This window comes from Rousettus aegyptiacus, unplaced genomic scaffold, assembly GCF_014176215.1.
Source record: "Rousettus aegyptiacus isolate mRouAeg1 unplaced genomic scaffold, mRouAeg1.p scaffold_m13_p_15, whole genome shotgun sequence".
Taxonomy (NCBI): Eukaryota; Metazoa; Chordata; class Mammalia; order Chiroptera; family Pteropodidae; genus Rousettus; species Rousettus aegyptiacus.
The window spans coordinates 33549663-33574930 of NW_023416290.1; the positions used below are offsets into that span (position 1 = coordinate 33549663).

At 37.9% G+C, this 25268-nt stretch overlaps 1 protein-coding gene across 5 annotated transcripts in view; it reads right to left on the reverse strand.

The window, feature by feature from the left end:
- RGS22 (regulator of G protein signaling 22) overlaps positions 1-15409 on the reverse strand; it is a 141614-nt gene extending 126205 nt beyond the window's left edge. For 3 of the 5 annotated variants that reach the window (XM_016129783.2, XM_016129781.2, XM_016129778.2), the window contains exons 1-2: positions 14954-15030; positions 14384-14412 (exon numbers count right to left, since the gene is read on the reverse strand). In XM_016129783.2, the coding sequence (XP_015985269.1) occupies positions 14384-14412; positions 14954-14978 (54 nt within the window). In that variant the 5' untranslated portion in view covers positions 14979-15030. Of the gene's footprint in view, positions 1-844; positions 2144-14383; positions 14413-14953; positions 15031-15385 lie in introns of those variants that run through there. The other 2 variants (XM_036232896.1, XM_016129779.2) reach the window with 2 other exon arrangements.
- Positions 15410-25268: the final 9859 nt, after the last annotated feature.

The following is a 25268-nucleotide window of genomic DNA, read 5'->3' on the forward strand; positions in this document are numbered from 1 at the left end:
ATACTCTGTCAAATTACAGTAAAGTTTCTAAACACTTCCTCTTTTTTTCTGAACTCATCTCTATATGAACTGGTAAGAGTCTCATCAGTCCACAGACCCTAATCAAAAGTAGCACTGCCCTAAGCCCTCTGGGAACAGTTTGCTTTCAGCTCCCTCAGGTCTCCCTGAAACTAAACTATACTAGAGAGCATTTTCTTGGCATTCTTTCACATCTTCAGGTTTGCACTTATAACCATTATTAAAATACTTTATCAAAATATGAATTTCTTTTCTAAAATTGTATGTTAATTTCTACCAATATTAAACATTAGTGCTTCTGCTTCTATCAGGGCAGGTCTATAATGGAAATAAGTGCAGTGAACAAGTGCCATCAGCTCAATCTTCTTGTCTCACTTTAACGGGAATGCCTGTACTTCTTTAAACAAATGAGCATTTTTTCTCACTGCACTTCCTTCCAGTTCACCGTGTTCAGATATTGTGTCACATCAGTAGCAAACAGTCTTGTAAAGCAATGAGGATCTGATGAACCCTTTATTCTCAAAACCCATTAATTAAGAAAAATTTTAAAGACCTTGATCTGAAAAAGCAGCTCAGTTACTCTCAATACGTTTCCACAATCCAGTTACATAGTTGTATTAAAATGAACTAAGTCTCCATATTCAGGTTCAATATCTTCCAAATAACCAATAAATTGGTGGTGATTAATGGTACAAGCAAGAAGAAAACTGAGTTACAATCAGTTCCTCCACTACGTCATTCCATAAACCTGACTACAAAATTTGCAACCCAGATTCTATGTTGAATGATGCAATGGAAGATAAAAACATTTTTTAGAGTTGAATACCCTCTTGAAACCTATTTTTCCATGCATTACAGGTGTGCCATCTGTGAAAGTGAAGTTGGCTTTTCCATTTTTAGTCCAAACCTCTCAAATTTCTTCCTGAAAAAGGATTAAACAAAATAGCTTACATGTGCTTGCTAATTACAGTAGGTAAAAAAATTTTTGCTTAAAAAAATTACTTGGTGGCACCATCAAATCAAATAAACTACATTCATTTCACAACTCCAAAGATATACAAAAAAAAAAAAAACATAAACAAGGAAGAGGAAATAAGATAAATACAGACAAAAACCATAGTTCAAGAAAGAATATAATAAATGCCATAGAAAATTACAATATAAACCATTTTTCTCTCAAAGGAGGGAAAGATATCTGGTAGAAGGAATCAGAAGAGACTCGAATGGAGAAAATGGCATTCAAAATGCATTTCAAATAACTTCAAATTCTATGAAAGCAAAACATAATAAAGGCAAATCACTGTTAGCTAATGGCAGAAGTAGAAGGACAATCCACGTTTCCAACTTCCTTTCAAGCTATTCACATACTAAACCAAAACCATTCAACTAATTTCTGATGCAGAATCCTAAACTGCCACACTTTAGATTGGGAATGTTATCATCAATCAGGGGATAGGATAGACCATATCTCCAAAATTATACTCATTTTTGCTTCTTCTTCTTAAAATACAAACACATTCTTTCTTTTCTCCTTTCTAAATAAACCAATCACTAGACAATGTACAGACAATGGAATTCAATGGGTCAAGTGAAAGTGGACCCCTACAGTTCACAAGGCAACCAGGCACAGTACTGATGGCTGGAGCTCCCAGATGGTGATTTCTGGTTGTTAGCAACCTTGTTTGGGACTCCTCAGACCCAACTCCCTTCCAAAGAGACAGAGATTTACATGCCACATCCCACACTTAGTGCTCCTCTGAAAGACATCGAGCATACCCAGGTAGTTGCTCAAGCCCCTGGATATGGATTTCTTGGCTAGCTACAGGGCATACCACTGCCCCCATGAAACTGTTGGAGGAGTTTCCATTTGAGGTGTCAAAGAAGATAATGCACAGCTAAGGCGCTGACAGCTTGAAAGAAAGGGGAATGAGAGATCCTGGAAGGCTACAGATGATGGCCTCAAATCTTAGCCTTCATAGATATCAGATATTTCTGTCTGCTGGCAACTGATGGATCCTTGTAGTAGTGTCCAAGCTAGTTACAAGATCACTGCTTGAAAAATGTGTGTATATACTGCAATAAGAGTTTCATCATTATTTTTAAATATCTGATATAAAACATCTTATTGATTTCTAAATCTATTTGTTTATCCTAAGAAATTTTAACATTATATTTGCCATGAAAAAAAAGAACTGTTAAATTTTAATTTTAACTTAGATATTAAAGTGGTTTCAAAAATAGTCTAAAAAAAATTTTAATACCTATTGGATGATACAGTTTCTCACCAATAGAAACTATTCAAGGATTTTAAAAGATCACCATTAAAAAAATCTTGATTAGGAATTGCATGTAGTAACTTAAAGTATAAAATCTGATATTAAAAAGTTATATGTTAGAGAGCCTCCAGTCAAGATGGCGAAGTCAGTAAATGCTATGCTTGTCTCCTCTCACAACCACATCAAAATTACAACTAAACTACGGAACATCCATCATTGGGAGTTGCCTGAAATCTAGCTGAACAGAATTCCTACAACTGAGGACACAAAGAAGAGACCACCTCAAAACTGGTAGCGGGGCAGAGATACTGAATGGGCTGGTCCCACACCTGCATGTGGTGGTTGAAAATCAGGAGGGATATCGTGGCCACAAAGATCCCCGCAGAGAAGCAAGGGTCCCTGGATCAGGGTTCCAGTGCCAGGAAGAGAAGTTCCCACAACTTCTGCCTGTGAAAACTAGCAGAGATTGTGGCTGAGTGAGAGGAAGAGCTGCTGGAGTCACAGACATTCCTCTTAAGGGGCCTGTGCAGACTTACTCGCTGACTGAGTCACTTGCTCTGAGCTCCAGAGCTGGTGGTGGCCAGCCTTGGCTTGCGGCTTAGCCTATCAAGGCACATTGGATCCAGCATGGGTGGTGGGCAACTGTGGATTGTTTGGTGGCTCATGCTAGGAGGCCCAGAGCAGGGCACAGGCAATGGCTGAACTTGGCCTGTGGTGGGGCCCCTTCCAGGAGGCCCCATCCTGCATATGATGGCTAGCTTCAGCCTGAGCCAAAGCACCACTCAGGGCCACATCCAAGGACAACACATGCAAAGGGCAGACTGGGAAGGAACCAAACCCCTGCTAAAGCAAATCCTGCTCCACAGTGTCAGACACTGCACAACAGCTTCCCACTGTAGTCACAGCCAGTCGTCATAACCAGCCTCTGGGTCAATCCCCCCCACCCCCCGCTGACATGTAAACAGCAACTAAGGCTCAACTACAACAGTAGGGCAGGCACACACGATCCATATGAGGAACATACCTGGAGCACCCGGCTCAGGTGACCAGGGAAGACTGTGCCACTGGGCCCAACAGCACACCTACAACATAAAGCCACTCTACTAAGACTGGGAGACATAGCAGTCCTAGCTAATACATAGAAAAAAAGACAACTAGGCAGCCAAAATGGGAAGACAAATAAAAACACATCCCAAATGAACGAACAGAACAAAGCTCCAGAAAAAAAACTGAACAAAATGGAGACAAATAATCTACCAGATGCAGAGTTCAAAACACTGGTTATATGGATGTTCAATGAACTTGGGGGAAGAGTAAATAAACTCAGTGAGAACTTTAACAGATTGACAGAAAACAAAAATGGAGATAGAAAACATGAAAAAGAATCACTGAAAATGAAAACTACAACTACTTAAATAAAGAATACATTAGAGGGAATAACAGTAGATTAGATGAAGCAAAGGATTAAATCAGTAATTTAGAAGATAAGGTAGCAGAAAACACCCAACCAGAACAGCAGCAAGAAAAAAGAATTAAAAAAAAAAATGAGTTTCATTTAAGGGACCTCTGGGACAACATCAAGCATACCAACATTTGCATCATAGGAACACTAGAAAGAGAGAGAGAGAGAACAAGAAACTGGAAACCTATTTGAAGAAATAATGACAGAAAACTTCCCTAACCTGGAAAAGGAAATAGACATACAAGCCCAGGAAGCTCAGAGTCCACAATAAGATGAACCCAAAGAGGCCCACACCAAGACACATCGTAATTAAAATGCCAAAGGTTAAAGACAAAGAGAGAATCTTAAAAACCTCAAGAGAAAAGCATTTAGTTACGTACCAGGGAGCTCCCATAAGACTGTCAGCTGATTTCTCCACAGAAGCTATGCAGACCAGAAGGGACTGGCAAGAAATATTCGAAGTGATCAAAAGTAAGGACCTACAACCAAGATAACTCTACCCAGCAAAGCTATCATTTAGAATCAAAGGACACAGAAAGAGCTTTCCAAACAAGAAAAAGCTAAAGGAATTCATCACCATATTACAGGAAATCTTGGAGGAACTTTCTTAAGAAGAAAAAAGAAAAAAAATTAAAAATAGGAATAATAAAATGGCAATAACTACATATCAACAATTATTTTAAATATAGATAGATTAAATGCTCCAATCAAAAGATAGGGTAGCTGAATGCATATGAAAAAAAGACCCTCACTTCAGATTGAAAGATACACATAGACTGAAAATAAAGGTATGAAAAAAAATGTTTCATAACAATAAAAAAATAAAACAAATAAAAAGAAGCTGAGGTAGCAATACTTATACCAGACAAAATAAATTTAAAATGAAAGGTATAACAAGAGACGAAGAAGGACCCAGTTAATCCCACTTCTGGGCATTTATCTGAAGAAACCCAAAACACTGCTTTAAAGGGATATGTGAATCCATATGTTCACTGCAACATTACTTACAATAGTCAAAATATGGAGGCTCCCTGGGTGTCCATCAATGGATGAATAGATAAAGAAGAGGTGATACACACACACACACACACACACACAATGAAATATTACTCACCATAAAAAAAAGAGAATGAAATCTTGCTATCTGCAACATGGATGGACCTACAGGGTATTGTGCTGAGTGGAGCAAGTCAGACAGAGAAAGACAAATGCCATACAATTTCATATTCATGTAGAATGTAAAGCAGCAGTCCTCAACCTTTTTGGTACTAGGGACCAGTGCTCCTATGGAAATCAAAAGCCTGATGGTTCGAGGTAGAGCTGAGGCAGTAATTCTTGTGCTGGGGAGCAACCGCAAATACAAATGAAGCTTTGCTCACTCACCCGCAGCTCACCTCCTGCTGTGTGGCCTGGTTCCTAACAGGCCATGGACCAGTACTGATCCACAGCCTGGGGGTTGGGTCCCCTGATCTAAAGAACAAAATAAGCAAACAAAACAGAACCAAACTCATAGAGACAGAGAACATTTTGATGGTTGCCAGATGGGAGGAGGGTTGGAGGAGAGGTGAAAAAGGGGAAGAGATTAAGGAGTACAAATTGGTAGTTACAAAATAGTTATGGGGACATAAAGTATAGCATAAAGAATATAGTCAATAATATTGTAACAACTATATGGTATCTAGATTTATGAGGGTGATCGCTTTTAAGTTACACAAATGTGTAATCACTATGCTGTACACCTGAAACTAATAAAGCATATGCCAACTGTAATTAAAAAATAAGAGATTAAACTCAAAAAAGTTGTGTATTTATGTACAGCTCTAAGAAGGTAACTTCAGAAGTCACAGTAGCAACTATGTGTAGATTTAAAATATTAACAATAATAATAAAGGTCCTTGTCTAATACATGGTTTAATTTGCTTCAATTGCAGCAGCACATAAAAGCAAGTAATTGCCTTTCCAGGGATCGCCCAATAGGTCTTATAGACTTTTTTCTTCTGGGAACTTACAGTGTCTTTAGAGCTAAAAGAGCCAAGCATACAGTTAACTATCAGACTAGAAGAGATTTATAGTTCATTTAGAATTTGTATACATGAAATGAAAAAAAAAATAACAATAATAAACATCAGTTTTTAATCACTTACTAAAAATGCTATATATATCTAAAAAGGAAATTAAGAAAATAATTCTATTTTCAATAGACTCAAAAAGAATTACTTAACCAAGGAGGCAAAGACTTGTATACTGAAAAATATAAAACATTGCTGAAAGAAATTAGACATCAACAAATAAAAAGATATACCATATTCAAGGATTGGAAGACAATATTATTAAGATGATAATACCACCCAAAGCAATCTACAGATTTAATACAATATCCATTGAAATTCCAATGACATGGTATTTTTTTCATAAATAGAAAAAGAAACACTCTAAAATTCATATGGTGTCTCAAGGGACCTTGAATAGCCAAAACAATCTTGAAAATGAACAAAGTTGGAAGATTCATATAACCTGATTCCAAACATAAGGATAAATCTTCATGATCTTGGATCTGGCAATGGATTCTTAGATATGACATCAACAGCATGAACAAAAGAAAAATAAATTTGACTTCAGGAGAATTAAAAACTTTTGTGCATCAAAGGACCCTATTAAGAAAGTGAAAATACAACCTACAGAATGTGAGAAAAATTTTCAAATCATGTATCTTATAAGAGTTAATATCCATAATATATAAAGAACTCTAAATAACTCAGCAAGAAAATGATAAACAACCCAAATCATCTACATGGACAAAAAACTTAAATAGACATTTCTTCAGATAAGATAAACAATGATCAAGAAGTGCATAAAAAGGTGTTCAATATCACTAGCAAAAAGAGAAATGCAAATCAGAACCACAATGATATCACTTCACATCTACTAGGATAGCTAAGAACAAGTGCTGGCAAACATGTGGAAAGACTGGAACTCTTGTACAATGCTGGTGGGAATGTGAAATGGTACAGCTACTGTGGAACACACTATGGCAGTTCCTCAAAAATCTGCCATATGGTTTAGCAATTCTATGTCTGAGTATATACTCAAAAGAACTAAAAGTAGATTCAAACAGATATGTGTACACCTGTGGTCACAATAGCTTTATTGACAAAAGCCAAAAGACAGAAACAATCCAAATGTCCATTGGCATGTGAAGGATAAACAAAATATGGTATGTACATACAATGGAATATTATTCAGCCTTAAAAAGGTATGAAATTCTGATACATGTAACAACATAGATGATCCTTGAAAATGTTATGCTCAATGAAATAAGCCCAACACAAAAGGGTAAATATTGTGTGATTCCACTTATATGAGGTACCTAGAATAGTTAAATCCATAAAGACAGGAAGTAAAATAATAGCAACCCGAGACTGGGTTTTTTGGTTTGGAATAATGAAAAAGTTCTGGAGACGAAGAGTGGTGATGGTTGCACAACATTGTAAATGTATTTAATGCCATCGCATTGTATATTTTAGTGGTTAAAATAGCAGATTTAATTTTATGTATATTTTACTACAATAAAAAAGAATCATGCAACAACATGGATCACGAAAACATTATGCTGAGCAAAAGAAATCGATTATATAATTCCATTTATATGAAGTAAAGTCTATAATCTGTGTTACTACTCTATAGTGAAAATAGGAAATTGGTCATCTTTCGGGAATGGGGGTAAGAATCATCCAGGAAGAGGCTTAAAGGGACTTTCTAAGATTACGTAAATGTTCTATATACTGATAGAAGTTTGGATCACACAGGTGTATACATTTGTCAAAATTTATCAAATGGCAGTCTTAAAATTTTTCCATTTCATTGTGCATAAATTTCACATCAACAAAAGAATCATAAACTAATTTGAATGCTAGTTTATTATATTCATGCTGCAACGTTTAGGGATGATACATGTAATATCAATGTCTACAACTTTCTTTGAAACACATAAAAAAATAAAATAGATTGGATGAATGGCATTGATTGACAGAGGGACAGAAATATGAACAAGCAAATGTAGCAATGTTAACTGTGAAATGTTAGTGCTGGGTATATAGGTGTTCACATTACAATTCTTTTGACTTTCTTATATTTTTAATTTTTTCATAATAAAATGTTGGGGATACATATATTCAAGGAAACAAGACCAAATTTCTCTGCACCTTTTGGAAGCCTTCTTAACCTCTGTGTACTGAATGACAGATTCCAAATCACTATCATCCCCTCTAGAATAAATCCGTGGTCACCTGATCATCTTGTGACCACTACTCTGGGATCCTATCAACACAGAATCAGACCCCTGGGACCTCTACTTCGCCGTCCTGCCCATAATATGCCAAAACCTCATCTTTCCTACCCTCCTTACCACAGTATAGATCAGTCTTGTAACCACACATCAGTTAATACAAGAGATCTACCTGTCCCCAATCCTTTTCTACCATGAAAGGGCTTATAATGGATGTAATTCGGCTCTGCCCAGCTGTCCAGGCTCATCTCATACTACCAACGCTCCAGTCATAGCAACTTTTTTATAGTTTGGCACCATTGCACATGCTGATTATTCTACCTGGAAAATCTTTTCACCCCTTATTTGCCTAACTTTCTTTCTTCTCCAAAAGCCTGAAGTAATAGTAACCAGAGACTAAAGTCATCTATGTTTCCCCTATTACAAGTTTTAATACTCCATACTACAGTTGTCTGTTTACATGTCTCACCCACTGACTGGATTTGAACTTCTGGAGGAAAAAGGCTGTTCCTTATCCATTTTTTAAAATTTCCAATTCCTTTAGATAATAAATGCTGGAAACATTTTGTTGAATGAATGCTTGAATGATTACACTGAGAACATGAAATCTAAAGAGACTAATGACCTAATAAAGATTCTAATAAAACAACACTAGTAAAATAAAAAAGAGAGATATTGCCAAAAGAAGAAAACAGAAAAAGAGAACACACGGCGAAACGAGCTCCACAAAGCAGCTTGCGGCAAGAACGTCTTGCTTAGATAGAGGGCATTTAGAAATTTAAGGGCTGAAAGCCCATTTATCAGATCCCCATGGGTTCACAAAATTGTATTTTCTTATAAATGTAGTCTATGAAGGAGGGGGGAAATAAGACTGGCTCTTTTGATGAGGAACAAAAGTTTGAACTCTCTTTTTATTCCCAAGGGTTATCACACATGACAATCAGCATCTACCCAGCAGTCCTTTTCCGTTTGGTTTCTGTTCTCCCTCTCTCCTAGAGGAAACTCTCAAAGCCTGAGAAGGTAAAGGAAGCTCTCTATTCCCTTTTATCCAATCATTCTCTCTAATTATACCTACTTGGCTCTTCAATGGGCCCAAATATCTTAAGGCTTTCTCCCTAAACAAAGGTCCTTACAAACTGATATTTTCACTTGAAAGAGGGAAAATCTCACATCCTTTATTAACTTTTCTCCAATTCTACATGTTACCTATAGGTAAAAGCTTCTCTAAATCAAAATCCACTTTTAGTTCAAACTCCATAATTCACACTTAAATATAAATTGCTTATCCTTTTATTGTTTCCCATTAAAGGTCATCTCTCCAAACAGAAGGTGTACTACTTTGGGGAACACTGATGGACAACATATGTGCCTAATACACCGATAAGTGCAAGGAGTTGCTTAATAATATACTTGTTGCTTAACTTATTGATGGAACTTCTAACACAGTTTCTACAGTTCAAAAAAAAATAACAATTAGAGAATTTGATTTCAATCAGAGAATTGGACTCCATAGAATTGGAAGAATTCCGAACAGCCTAACAATTTCCAAAGGACCTTTGGGACCCATCTCAATTTCCAAATGACTTGTTTGAAATACTTCTGGCACCTAGCTCTGTGCCTCTTAAGAAAAGAAATGAACAGTGGGGAAGTAGGAGTGGTGTGCCTACATCTACCTGCTCCTGCCTGCCACCATTTTCATATGATGCCACTAGAGTGTCAACCTGAGCGCGCTCTCAGTTTATCCAACCCAAATGATGCAATCTCCCACAGTCACAATCAGAAAAATGAACACCAAGTGGTCATCAATTGATAGACAGTCATGTTCATGAGGACTGGAAATATGGATCTTTTTGCATATTATGTTAGAATAATGAGAATATCCTCATAATTGGGAAATACTATGTTTATAACTTCATTCAATCTATGTGAATAACAGAATATGAATTTAAACAGACTAAAGATTAGCTAAAAATAAATATCAAGTTTTTATGAGTTTTTTAAATTTATTTTTTAATTATAGTTGACATACGATGTTATATTAGTTTCATATTTACAACAGTGTTTAGACATTTATACTACTCACGAAGTGATCACCACAATAAGTCTAGTAAGCATCTATCATCATACAGTTATTATATTATTGACTGTTTTTAACAAGTAAAATAAATACTGCTTGAAACTACACTCTCTTAATTTGAAGGTAAAAATAAAGGACATATGCTTTTTTAACTTTTTCTTTTTTTAATGGCATCTGCTTTTAAAGTAAATAAAACTGAGTTTTTATATCAAAAACCTTCAACAAAATAGATCATTACACTACCAAATACTTACTCTACAAAAACTATTTTTAAGGTATGACATATCTACCTATATTGTTTCAATTTTTAAGGCACGAGAAAAGATATGATTATTTTGGATTTAAGAGTCAAGTACTTAAGTCTTTAACACCAATTTATTTTCTACTTTAAAAGTCACTCTCACTTAAAATTTTTCTCAGTGTATACCTACAACACAATCAAATCCCAGCGTATTATTAAGCAGTCAGAACTCTACTATTATTGCAACGATAGATTTATATTTCAGTTTTTATGGAATATGAAAACGAAAAAGGCTGGGAATGAGGGAGGTAATGTAGAGAAGCATTCACTTTATAACTTTTATTATTTAAATTATTTACAAGAATATATTCATACATTGCTTATATAATTAAAAATATACCCCCAAAGAAACTAATAAGAGAACCAAATATATTGTTTTTTATACATATTTTCCCTAAGAGAATTATCAAAGACCAATCAGATGCAAAGTTAACAAAGACACTACAGCAGAAAAATGACAGGGAGGGGTACTTAAGAAATATAAAATATATATCAAATGAAGCTTTACAAAAAATAAGTGAAACAAATGATATTAATTATTATATATTAAAATATCCATCAACCAAAATGTATTAATCATCTAACAGCATATTCTGAGAATTGTGCTATACACTATAAGGAATATTAAGGTGTATTGTGTCATAGTATCAGCCCTATAGGAGTTGACAATTTTATTGAGAAAATGCAAAATTTACACATAAAAAATTGAAATATATACAAGCAAAATATGTCTCTGACATCCAATGACTTTTCTAAATGAGTTATTCTCTCCTTTGAGAATGAAGACCCCATGTAAGGGTTAAATTATTTTGCAGATGTCCACAATAAGATTGTACATTTTAGATCCACTGATTTAGAAAATACAAGATGAAAAAAGTTCCTATAAATACTTTATAGTATTTATAGGAGCACTTTATATTAGTATATGATTGCTGCCAATGATGGAAAACCAAAATAACACTATTTAAATAAAATGGAAGTTTCTTTCTCTCATGAAACCATAAGCATTTCAGTACTAGCACTGTGGCTTCCCAAATCTCAGGAGATGCTTTAATCTTGTAACTCTGCCATCTTCAAGATGCTGCTTCTACCTCATGACCCAAGATAACTGCTTCAGCTCCAGTATTACATGCTCATTCCAGCCACTAGAAAAAAAGGAAAAGGGCACACTCTCTTCTCTTACACTTTTATGAGTGTTAGAGCCAGAATGACCTAGGTTCTAATTGTGGCTTGACCAGTAACTAGCTATGTGTGTGACACAGGGGTCAGCTATTTAATCTCTATAAATATCGGCTTTCTAGAAATAGGACATGACACTTCTGCTTATATTCCATTGGACAGAATTTGGTTATACGACCTCATTTCTAGCCTTCCTTGTTAGAAAATGTAGTCTTTATTATGGAGAGCAACATGTCTAGTATGTATGGAAAAGCATAGAATGGATTTTGGAGAACCAGACATCTCTGCCACATGTTTTTTTCTAAGAATATTAATGAGGAAAAAAAATACCTTTAAACTTTTGAAAAACAGCAAAACAGACATGTAAGACATATGAATTATTTAATATACAGATAATGCTTGATGACAATAAATTTGGGGATCTGGTCACAAACTGGTCTCAGCTGAAAGCTTCACAGAGCTCAAAGCAGTCTGGATGATTTTAGGTTGGAAAGGTTTCATGGAGGAGATGAGGTAGGCCTTGAAGAATGTGCAGGATTGTGAAATAGATGGGGGAGAGCAACTGAGACAACACTTGACAACAAAGACAAGGAAGCAAGCAGGGAAGTTTGGCTGGAGCAGAAGGCATGTGGAAGTACTTTATAAACCAAAAACAGTATGAACATTGTCTTTATCTCATAGGAAGTACTAGGAGTTAAAGTTAAAGAAGGCTGAAAAGTTATAGAAAAGCTGGAATACTAAAGGGAGGCATCTGACTTTCTGGCTCTGCCAGTTACTAGATGCGCAGCCTCAGGCCAAGTTAGTTAACCTCTGTGACTTCCACTTCCTCATCTGTGAAATGTGGGTGATAATAACCACATAATAGAGTTGTTTTGAGGTTAAATACTAGCATCTAGTCAGCATTCCATAAACAATAGGATTAATAAAAGATCTGAGCAATCGAGTAACATGGTAATTTTTTAAAGGGTTAACAGTAATCTGATGGCCAGGGTAAGAATGATGTGAGAAGGAAAATCTAAAAGTAGACAGAGGAAAGCTATTGCCTCTGACACAGCTCATGCACAGGGTTTTTGCACATTATGCTTTAGGCAAAGAAAAATTGAAATTGGCGGAGGGAATTTGGAGACAGTGATCTTAGTTAGGACTACTGCCTAAGTCCAGGTCCAGGGATGAGGGCCTGAAATAAGACAGTATTTTCTCCATCTGCAAGGATGGAGAAAAAGAACTGGCTATGACAGGAACTTACAGGTGGGAGGTGCAGAAAAGGGAATAAAGTTCTGGCTTGGGTGACTGAATGGTCCGTGGCACTATTAACCAAAACAAGAAAAAGAGGTAGAAAAACAGGATTGGGGTGGGGGGTAGATAAATTCAGTGTAGACTGTTAAGTTGATATAAGAGCATCCAGATGATGAAGGTGCCTGATAACTCAATGGTTACAGAGTTCTGACATAGAAGAGTTGTCTGGGTTGGAGGTGTGTAGATTTGAATGCCCTGTGAAATGAGAGTAGCTGAAACTATAGGAGAAGAAGTCCCCCGGAGAAAGCCTGTAGAACAGAATCCTGAAGAAGGAGGACACTTTCATGAGCAAAGAAAAAGGGAAGCCAGAGAGGAAGGTGGGAAAAATGGAAGATGGGAAAACTGGGAGATATTGGTATCAAAGGAACCAAGAGAAATATGAGTGGCTAATAGAGGCTTCAAACTGTTATGAGTTCCCACACAGCTGCAAAGACCTGAAGAGGTTAGTAAACTGCTCAAGTGTTGTGTGTAACATCTGAGTGCTCTTCAGAGAGTTCATGCTGGAGTTGTATGAGAAACATTTGCTGGCTCCAGAAGTGCTGATCTTCTGCTAAAACGAAGACTAGTCCGGGAAGCAGCTTAAAGAAATTTGCCACTACACAGTTACATGGAGACAATAAGAAGATGGAAGGAGTTGCTGACATGTTCTTTGTGCCTCTATTTTGGTCTCCCTCTCTCAGTGGTGGGTAAAAGTGGAAGGTGTTAGTAGACACAGCCTTAGCCCTCTCCACCCAGTGCCCCTGACAGACTGTGAACTTCTTGAGACTTATCCTCAGCATCTAGCACTGCACTGTGAATACAGAAGGCACTCGTGTTTGTTGAATAAAAAACCAACAGCAAATAAGATAATTGTTCAACAAGAGAAATAAGTACTAGAGGATGTAAGCAAATAATATAGAGAAGTAGTTAGAGCTCTTGAAATCAAACTCAGATGGCAGTAGTAATTAAGCTCTGCTATCTCCTACCTAGCTGTTAAATCTTGGGCAAATTCCTTAAATACACAATAGGAATTACAATAAAACCCACCCTAATTATAGCACTCACCTAAATGACAATGTAAATAATGTATTTGATAAAGTACATTATATTACTCAACTCTCCAGAAATCTGATCTGAAACATTTAGTACATTTTAAAGGAATTACAACTATAAATTGACCACTTATTATCAATCAATGCCATCTACTTATGTTTACTGCAACCAGGAACTTCATAGCTACATCACAATAAAACCATGGAGATAAAACATACCTCTTATGGAGTCATTACAGAGTTTAGAGAAATTAAAAGAGGTCATTTGTGTAAAAGAACTTTAACAGTGAACGGCATCTGTCTTGTGCTCAGTGCCACTGTTACTAAGCCAAAGCTTCCATTATACTCATTTGGCGAAACATAAAAAATAAAACACATAGCTTTTATTTTCTATATCTGTGATTTACTATTTTAAAAACGCCAGAGGAAAAAATAGTAGCCCTCTAAATGGTACTTACAAATTCCGCTTCTGTAATAGTTGGTGGCTCTGAAACAAGATAAAATATTACATTATCTCTCTCAAATCTGATTTCCTTTTAAAGTAAATGAAATAATTTGAGACAGCACCTAGCCCTGCTTTATATATGGGTAAGCTCAGTAAAATTTTGGCCCTCTGTTCATTCCCTGCACATGGATTGAATTTTAAGTTGGAATTCAAGGTGGAAGTGGGGAGGAAAGGCCTCTGGAATCCAGCTTGGTCTCTAATTCACTGTGACCCTAGAATTAACCTTAATGGAGGCTTCAATTATTCCAGCCGCAAAACAGAGAATTAAGCAAGGTAAAATAAGCCGGTGCCAATGAGGCAATGTCAATGCGGGCAGGGTAAGGGATGGCAATGGGGAGTGAGGGTGAAATTCATAATAAAATGCTATGGGAGAGCAATGGAGCCAGTTTTCCCAATGTTTGGAAGAGGGCACGCCGGGGAGCGGAAAGCAAAACCAGAGGCGGGAGAGTGGTCCAGCCCGTACACCGCAGGCTGGATCCTTCATGCTTCCTCCCCGCGCCGCAGGCCCGCCCGCCCCACCTACCGACCGTGAGCCGCTTCCCAGGCATGCCGCCGCCGTTGCCCGCGCCCGGCGTCCGCGCGGGCCGTCAGGGGCCCATCTGCGCGCGGCCCAGCGCCCTACAGGGCGCGTCTCTCCCGGGAGCGGACGCGGCTGCGGGCCGGTGCGCGGGCTCGGGCTGCGCGGGCCTGCGTGGTCCCTGCCTCGCCCGAGTTGCTATGGAGCTTAGATAATGCGGGCGCCGACCAGCAGGCTGCCCCGGGCCTGGACGCGGCGTCCGCGGCCAGGGCAGTCACGCTATTTTCGGGGACCCCTGGCCAAGGAATGGACACTTTCCGGCCAGAGGGCTGAGGGACCACGCGAGCCCCGGCCCCACCCCGGTGCGGCCACCCCAGAGGGTCCTGGAGACTCGCGTCACCCTTAAACAACTAGCCAGGGACTCGTTACTGTGGTTACCGCGTCTCAGGCCTGCTCTCCCAAAGCAAAATCCCAGCCGCGCGGGCCAGGAGTTTTGATGTCCCACAGTAAGAAAAGACCTTCTGGCAAGCGGAGTGTGGGACTAGGGGCCAGACAGACTGGTCCTGAGCAGGGAAAAAAGGGAAGAGTCGGGCTTAAGAATTTTCTTGACACTGAAGGACGTTCAACACACAGCTATTGAGCTCATTCTTGATTGTATGAAATGTCTATATAAAAAGTTAAATATTCGTGTGCTTTAGCAGACAAATGTGAAGCCAGATCTTTCCCATATTTTTGCTATCGGTTAGTACTGCTGCATTTTCAAGTTATCTAAGCTTTAAAAATAACCCGGGTGAGCTGTCCACGAAGGGATAATAAATTGAGGGTGTGCATAGTATATGTTCCAGAAAAAGTTTTCGCTTAAGCGAAAAGTAAAATTTGTAAAAAAATAAATAAATAAAAGATATTTCTAATTAGAAAGAAAAATGAACATTTTTAGAAAAGTCCTGGCCAACTCAAATTTCCTGTCCAGCCCTCCCCACAGAGGCCCAAGAACCTTAAATCCAACTCTTTGCTGTACAAAATGGTAGCTTTTCCTTGGATGCTTCCAAATCAAAATGCCCAAAAGGAAATCTACATTTTTCCCCATTCTTTATCTTCAAATTTCCTCTTCCTATAAAAATTCTATATTCAGTAAGTAGTACCTTCATGCACAAAGTGACTCAAGGCAAAAACCACATATTCAGTCAAGAACTAGGTCCTGCTAATTCTACCTTAAAGTATTTCTAGAATCTGGAATCTTCTGTCCACTCCAACCACAACTTTAGCACAGGCTCGCATTTAGACTACAGTAAAAACTTTCTAACTTGTTCCTTTTCCAGTCTTTGTTTCCAGTGGAATTCCCCCTTAAATCTATTCTCCATGCTGAAAGCAAAATAATCTATCTAAATGCAAATCTGACCTACTTAAAACCTCCGTGGCTCCACATTTTCCTCCTACAGTGTTTTAAGGCCAGCCAGGGGACTGCAGGTATATGACTGCTTATGCAAGCAAGGAGTAAGACAATAATAGGTATTTGTATTACAAGGAACCATAACACCTACCTAGTCATATTTATTGCCTTTTCAATATTACATAGGCAAAGACAAATAAACCACTACCTTGGCCAAACAAAACCAAAAGGCTAAATGAAGGGAAAGTAGTGGAAGAGAACAGAAAGGTAAATGGAGGTGGAGGGAACAAATCTGCCAGCTCTGCAAGGACTTTGGCTTTCATTCTGAATGAAATATGATATAAATGTCTAATCAATGTACAGTATACTTGAAACTAAAAAAAATTTTTTTTAAAGAATACGAACCAAAACCATATAAGTTTTGAATGGAGAAGTGCCATGATTTTACTTTTATTTGCAAAAGATCACTCTAGATGCTATATAGAGTGAAGATGGGCACAAATAGAAGCAAGCAAGAGCTGATGGTTGCTCAGACCAGGCTGGTAGCAGTTACGGGTTTGAGGACACAGATTCTACATATATTTAAAGATAGAGCCAAGAGGATTTCCTGGCTAATTGAATGTGAGAATGAGAATAACTCCGAGGATTTGGGCATGATCAGCCAGAAGGATGGAGTTGTCATAATCGGAGATGGGGAAATCTAAGTGGTCCACGTTGTGGGGGAGAGTTTAAGAAGTCTGTTAGCCATCCAAGTGAAGATTTTGAGTTTGGAGCCTGGAATTTGGGAGATATAAATTTGAGAGTCGACATGTAAATGGACATTTCAGGCATTTGCTTGTGCTAATTCAGTTGCCAGGGAAGTCATTCTGACTTTATCAGGCTAGATTTTCTCATCTTCAATACTCAGCTCCGGTGTCATCTTCCCTAGTATACCGTACCATGAATCCCTTGCATTGGCCTCTCCTCTTGTTCCTGTATACTTGGTACAAACTCATATCTTAAACACATATTAATATTAAAATAATCTGTAAAGGGAGGTGCATCTTCTACCCTCAGTATCACCCACCAGACAGTACACTCCTGGGTATTAAAGGAGGTATGTTTTATTTAACTTCCAACCCCGACCCCACCCACTGTACCCACTACTGAGTGCCTACCACTCTATATATTTGTTGAAATGTCTTCTCTCCATTGCAATCATTCCACACTGTGTCCTGCTCACAGAGATTTGTTTATCCATTTTAGATCACCATACCAAAGAGAAGTCAATAGTTTGTTTTAACATAAAGTGTGGCTAACATTTATTGAATACTTACTATGGGCCTCTAACAATAAACCTAAGAAATTGCTACAATTATTCTCAACAATTTAGGGAGCTGAGACTTAGAAAGTAAGATAATGTGCTCAAAGACAAACAGCCTGAAAGTGTTGAAGCCACAAGTTGACCCAGATATATCTGATCCAAAGCCTTTGTTCTTTAACAATGCTACAAAGCCTTTCCCTCTAAAAATTATCTCATGAGATTTAAAAAACATACAAGAACCACAAAGACTGCGACTTAAACCCAAATGTATAGGTTATAAGCTATTCTAATGGACAGGTGATTTTTTTTTTTTTTTGCTTTAGGGTTATTGTATAATTCATATATCATAAAATACACCTCACGTATACAATTCAATGGTTTTTAGTATATTGAGTTGTGCAACTATCATTAGAATCAATTTTAGACCATTTTTATCACCTCGAAGAAACCCCATACCCTTTCGCTATCATCCCCTATTCTCCTCTCACCAAGAAATTACTAATCTATTTTCTGTCTGTATATATTTGCCTATTCTGGACATTTCATATCAATGGGCTTAATTAAATATAGACTTCGTAGTACACCTGCAATTCAATTTGGGGACCTCTGGAGAGCACCTCGGACAGTCTCCCTGCAAAACTGCTAAAACTGAGTTATAATGAGAAGCCAACATAACCACGGAACAAGATAAAAGCAGACAAAGAAAAATTACCAGCTTTCAAATATGAGCCTAAAAGCAAATGTCACAAAGGCTCACATGAATTGCAAGGATTAATTTGCATTAGGGCTATTCTAATTCAGCCTGCTCAGGGCAAGGAGCTGCAGAAATTTATTGAATTATTCTCTCAAGTACTGTCAGAAAGAATGGCTGCTATGTGTATGTGTATTTATATGTGTTCGTATCTTCTTCACAATCGAAAGCAAAATTCCAGGCATCCTACCTGTTTAATCATTTAAAAGTACCAATCCTTCCCTGGGTTTTGTGTGGTAGAGTACAACTTAACCCTAGTTCTAAATCTTTCTGAGTATGAACAGGAATATCACCAAAGACTGAAATTCATATTATCATGGTGCATCTGAATACAAACGGACAACAGTTAGGAACTTCTGGTTAAGATGGCGAATGAGATAAATGGTGTGCTCACTTTGTCCCATAACCATATCAAAATTACAACCACCACCCTTGAGAACCACCTAAAGACTAGCTAAAGAGAACTCCTATAATTAAGGATATAAAGAAGCCACATCAAGACTGGTAGGAGGGGTAGAGATGCAAAATGGGCTGGACCCACACTCAGGCGTAACAGTTAAGAATTGGGGGGGATATCTTATACAGAGGACCCCGCTGAGGACAAGGGATCCCAACACAATCCTGGGCTCCCCAGCCCATAGCACCAGTGTTGGGAAGAGGAGTCCCTATAACAGCTAGCTGTGAAATCAGCAGGGACTCAGTCTGGGTGAGATGGAGGGATGCAGGAGACCCAGGTGTCCACATAAAGGCCCTGAGCACAGACTCACAAATACTCACAGAACCCACAGTTCTTTTGTTGAGCCCTCCCCCAACCCAGCTTGCAGACACAGGCCGGCACTAACTCTGAGTCTCTATCAGGGGTTGAAATTCTCGCCCCACCCTGGTGATTCCCTGAGACCCCACCCCACTCTATGCAGATGCCAGGCTAATTCTCTCAGAAGCTAATCCACACAAGTGTCCAGCCTGGGCCTGTACTACAGACTTTCCTAAATTCTCTCAAAGTTTCACAAACCTCAAATAAACAGTGGCTGCCCTTGGCATGCTCTGTATCTCTTGTTAAGTTGCCTTCAAGCCTGGTACTAGTGGCAGTCAGACTTGGTTCAAACATAACCACTCCCAGGTACTCCCAAGCCAAATACAAGCAGCGGCTAACCTTGGCCTGCACCATAGCCCTTCTCTAGAGGCCCCGAACCAACACACCTTGTGGCTGGCTTCAAACCACAACAAAATACCACTCAATTAGCACCACAACACATGCAAAAAGTAGACTCAGCAGGCACCAGAGGTCAGCCCCCACACAACAGCTTGTCTGCGATAGACAGGCCAGTGCTCACAGCCAGTTAACCTGAGGGTCAGTCCACCTACTGATGTTCCAATACCAATCAAGGCTCAACTACAACAGGAAACCACACACAATCCACACAAGGGAAAACCCTGGAGCACTCACCTCAGGTGAACAGGTAGATTGCACTACTGGGCCCCACAAAATACCTACTACATAAGGCCATTCTGCCAAGACTGGGAGATGTAGCACATCTACCTAGTATATAGAAACAAACGCAGGGAGGTGACCAAAATGAGGAGGCAAAGAAAAATATCCCAAATGAAAGAACAAGATAAAACTCTAGAAAAAGAACTAAACAAAATGGAGGCAAGCAATCTACCAGATGCAAAGTTCAAAACACTGGTTATAAGGATGTTCAAGGAACTTAGGGGAAGAAAAATGAACTCAATTAGAACTTCAACAAAGAGACAGTAAGCATAAAAAGGACATAGGAACCATAAAAAAGAACCAGATAGAAATAAAGAATACAATCACTGAAATGAAGAATACACTAGAATGTATCAACAGCAGACTAGATGAAGCAGAGGATCACAGTGTGATTTAGAAGACAAGGTAGCAGAAAACACCCAATCAGGACAGCGACAAGAAAAAAGAATAAAAAGGAAATGGGGATAGTTTAAAGGACCTCTGGGACAGCAGCAAGCATAACATTCCCACAATAGGAGTACTCAAAGGAGAAGAGAGAAAGCAAGGAACTGAAAACCTATTTGAAGAAATAGTGATGAAAATTTTCACTGACCTGGGGAAGCAAATAGACATATGCAGAGTTCCAAAAGAGATGAACCCAAGAGAGCCCACACCAAGACATATCACAAATAAATACCAAAATGTAAAGACAAAGAGAGAATCTTAAAAATTTCAACAGAAAAGCATTTTTTTACCTACAAAAGAGCTCCCATAAGACTGTCAGCTGATATCTCAACAGAAATTTTACAGGCTGAAGAAATTGGCATGAAATATAAAAGCAAGGACTTACAACCAAAATTATTCTACCCAGCAAGGCTATCATTTAGAATTGGAAAATGAAATAAAGAGCTTCCCAAACAAGAAAAAGCTGAAGGAGCCCATCACCTCCAAACCAGTATTATAAGAAATGTTAAAAGGGCTTCTGTAAGAAGAAAAAAAGAAAAAAATCAAAAATATGAATAAGAAAATATCACAAAGGGAAATATCTCACTGGCGAAGGGAAACAAAAGCAGTGGATCGAACAATACTAAAGCTGGTACAAAGGTTAAAAGGCGAAAGTAGGAAGAGATATGTAATTATAGCAGTAAGTTAAGAGATATACACAAACACACACACACAAAAGAATTAAAAAATAATGACAAAAACATAAACATGAAGGGTAAGTGAAAAGGATAGTAATTTTAGAATATGTTCAAACTTAAGCAATCATCAACTTAAAATAGACTGCTATAAACATGCCTTAGTATATATGAAGCACATAGTAACCACAAACCAAAAATTTACAAGAACTATAAAAGAAATAAAGAAAAAGGAATCCAAATAGAACATTACAGGAAGTCATCAACACACAAGAGAAAAAAGCAAGAGAATAGAAGAGGAACAGAGAACTACAAAAACAATCAGAAAATAAATAATAAAATGGCAATAACCATATACCTATCAATAATTACTTAAGGATTAAATGCTCCAGTCAAAAGATGAATAGATAAAGAAGATGTAGTACATGTAGGCAATGGAATATTACTCAGCCTTAAAAAAGAATGAAATCTTACCGTTTGGTACAACACAGATGGACCTAGAGGGTATTATACTAAGTGGAATAAATCAGAGAAAGACAAATAACATATGAGTTCACTTGTAGAATCTAAAAAACAAAATAAAAGAACAAATGAAACAGAAACAAACTCATAGATACAGAGAACAAGCTAATGGTGGCCAAAGGGGAGGGGCATTGGGAGGCTAGGTGAAAAAGGTAAAGGGATTAAGAAGTGCAGATTGGCAATTACAAAATAGTCATGGAGACATAAAGTACAACTTAGGGAATATAGTCAATAATATTGTAATAACTATATATGGAATCAGGTGGGTGCAATACTTATTGGGGAGGTCACTTTGTAAGTTACATAAATATCCAACCACTTTGCTGTACACCTGAAACTAATATCAAATGTCAACTGTAACTAAAATATTAAAAATTAAAAATATAAACAAAGGGACAATGGCCAGACTGCATATGACACTAGGACTCTGACTCATATCTCTGCAGCAACCAGTCTTGGAAACCAAACTACAACCCCTGCAGCAATAGGCCCAAACTGTTTAGGACTTGATTAGTAACTGCCAGTGTCCCTAATGTTGTCCCCATGTCCAACTCAGGACCAACCAAAAAGAAAGCCAAATATGCTCCCCAAACCAATTACAGAGCTTGTCCACTGGATTCTAGTTGGTCTGCTTCAGCTTCCCCAGGACAACACCCTCCAGAGTACCCCTGAAGTCTTCCCTTTTCTCACTACACAACTTTCCAACTCTCTTTCCTGACTTTTAGTCTCTGCCAAACCCAAGTGCTGGTGGTTGACTCCCTTGCCATAGCTACTTCTGCATAAATAGCTTTTGCTTATTCTTGTTTGGGTTGTTTTCATCTATTTCTACATATAGCTAAAATGCATAAGAATGATAAGGCAAGCAGAATGTTTTTCCTAGGAACTGGATGGCAATTCAACATCTAATAATGTATGATACCATCCCCCACTCCAACCCCTACAATAACTGCAGTTGTGGCAAGAAGATAAAAAACACAAGTTATAAAATGTATATATTGTTTATCTCCAGTCTTTTTGATAACCATTGATTATCTTTCATATCTGTGCTGGATAACAACTACACACATCCATATCACATTTAACTACAGTACTTTTTTTTTGTATTTCCTAACTTAACAGTTCATAACTTTTTGAAGAAGGAATAATTATCTATTAGACAATTTCTTAACTTATTCAAGATAACTATCATCTATCTGGACCTACTGGTTTAGATTTATTATAATTGTCAATATATTCCAATACATTATTTTGTTTCTTGCAGAAACTGATAATTCAATTTTTAACCCTTACTTAGCTAGTTTTTAAACTTTAATATTCTCTAGGATATTGTGATTTTTACAAGTAAAGAATATATTCTTTTCTTTTTTTTCTCCTTTTCCTGTTTTCTTCCTCTCCTCCCCAACTTTTTACAAATGAATTTGAGATTTAAGGGATTTTTTTTGACCCGTGTTGTTCTCTCCTGTAGCCCCAGCACCTAAATGAAGCCTGGCGTGATAAAGTGAATGCTCGATAAATATGTTAAATGAACTGTATTTTATGAAGAAATAAAGATATTATCGAAAGTTATAAAATAAAACGAGATACTACCATGCGCCTTTCAAACAGCCAAAATCTGGAACATTGACATCAAATGCTGGCAAGAATGTGGAGTGACAGGTATTCTCTGTCTCTCATTCATTGATTATGGAGATGAAAAATGGTACAGCCACTTTGGAAGACAGTTTGGTGGTTTCTCACAAATTTAAAGATACTCATCATGTAATTAAATAATCGTGCTCCTTAGTGCCCAAAGGAGTTGAAAACATGTTCACACAAAACTTGCACATGGATGTTTATAGCAGCTTTATTCATAATTGCCAAAATTTGGAAGCAACTAAAATGCTCTTCAGCAGCTTAATGAATAAACTGTGGTATATCCAGGCAATGGAATGTTATTCAGCAGTAAAGAGAAATGAGCTGTCAAACTATGAAAAGACACAGAGGAAACGAAAATGCATATTAGTACGTGAAAAGAAAAGTCAATCTAAAAAGGCTACCCACTGTATAATTCTAACTATATGACATCCTAGAAAAGGCAAAACGATGGAGACAGTAAAAAAAATCAGTTGTTGCCAAGAGCTGGACAGTGGGGAGTGATGAATAGGCAGAGCGCAGAGGATTTTTAGGGCAGTGCCACCACTCAGGATGATACTGTAATAGTGCATACGTGGCATTATACTTTTGTCCACGCCCATAGAATGTTCACCGAAAGTGAACCCTGAGGTAATCTATGGACCTTGGATGATCATGATGTGTCAAAGTATGTTCATCATTTGCAACAAAGGTACCACTCTGTAGAGATGTAGATAGTGGGGTGGCTGTGCATCTGCGGGGACAGGGAGGATATGAGAAATCTCTGTACCGTCCTCTTAATATTGTCACAAATCACAAACTGCTCTAAAAAGTATTTTTTTAAAAAGTTATAAAAGAATATTAGATCTCTTTATTTTTAGTTCCCTAATCAGGTATCAGTGGTCAGGGGGAAAAGTCTAATAGTTGAATTTCCTGTCTCTCTATCTGAAACCAAACCAACAGCAAATGAGTCTATTAAAGCAGGGAGCATCAGAACCAAAGCTTTGCTGCCGAGGAAGAGGGGTTCTACTCAGGTTAGTATGAGTAGGCAGAAAGTCAAGTCAAGCAGCCATTTTAACCCCACCCCTAAATTCACTAGTGTGATACCAACCCACATTTAAGTTCCTCTAAGCCTTAGCTGGGAAAAAAAATACAACAAATAATGGTACCTCCCTCATAGCTTTGCTCTTAATAAAATGAGATGTCTGCAAGATATAGTTCACTTACTGGCCAAATTAAAAATCAGCCACAAACAATAAAAATCTATAAATATTTTAAATTGAGGTCACTGTCTCAGGATTCCACAGTCCTTTTAGTCAAAATTTACTACATCTCTGTATGGGTATAGTAGGCGCTAGAGCACTAGAGAGAGGTAAGAATAGCCCTTATCCTTAGGATATTTACAATCCTCGTAAAATAACTGAAGGGCACTTACAAAGTAACCCAAAAATGAATGTAAATTATCCTCTATGTAAAGAGGGAGACAGCAATGTATATTTCCCTGGTAGCAGAGAATAAGAGACAGAGACCTTTCATGTCAGTAAACAGCAATGTGTACCTCCCTGGTAGCAAAGAATAAGAGAAAGAGATCTTTCATGTCAGTAGCCTTGGCACTGACATTTTTAATAATGGCACAGAGTTCCTTCTCTCCGCCCCCAATAGTAAATACCTCATGTACACCTGATCCAGGCTGGTTAGGAGGTGGCTAGGAAGGCTTTTGCCAAATACTGAACTTTTGTTCAGTGCTCAGACACTAGACTAAGCACTGGGGTCACAGACATAGAACAGAAGAATTCACCATCTAATCCTATGGACCTTGAGTGATCATGATGTGTCAATGCATGTTTATCAATTTATGCCAATGTATGTTCCTCATGTCTGATGAGGAAAACAAAAGTTCTGATAAATGCTATAACACAAAGGAGGTCTGGAGAGTGACATAACCAGCTTGGGAGTAGGGTAAGGTGATCACCTCCAGCATCCACTGAGCAGAGCCTTCAACAGGAGAGAGGCAGTGGGGAGGGGAGAGAATGACAATCTGAGGGAGAAAGTAACATTGGCATACTCCAGGAGGGCTGGAGCGAAGGGTGATGTCTCAATTTTAGCTCTGTCAAAAGCTAACAACTATATTTGA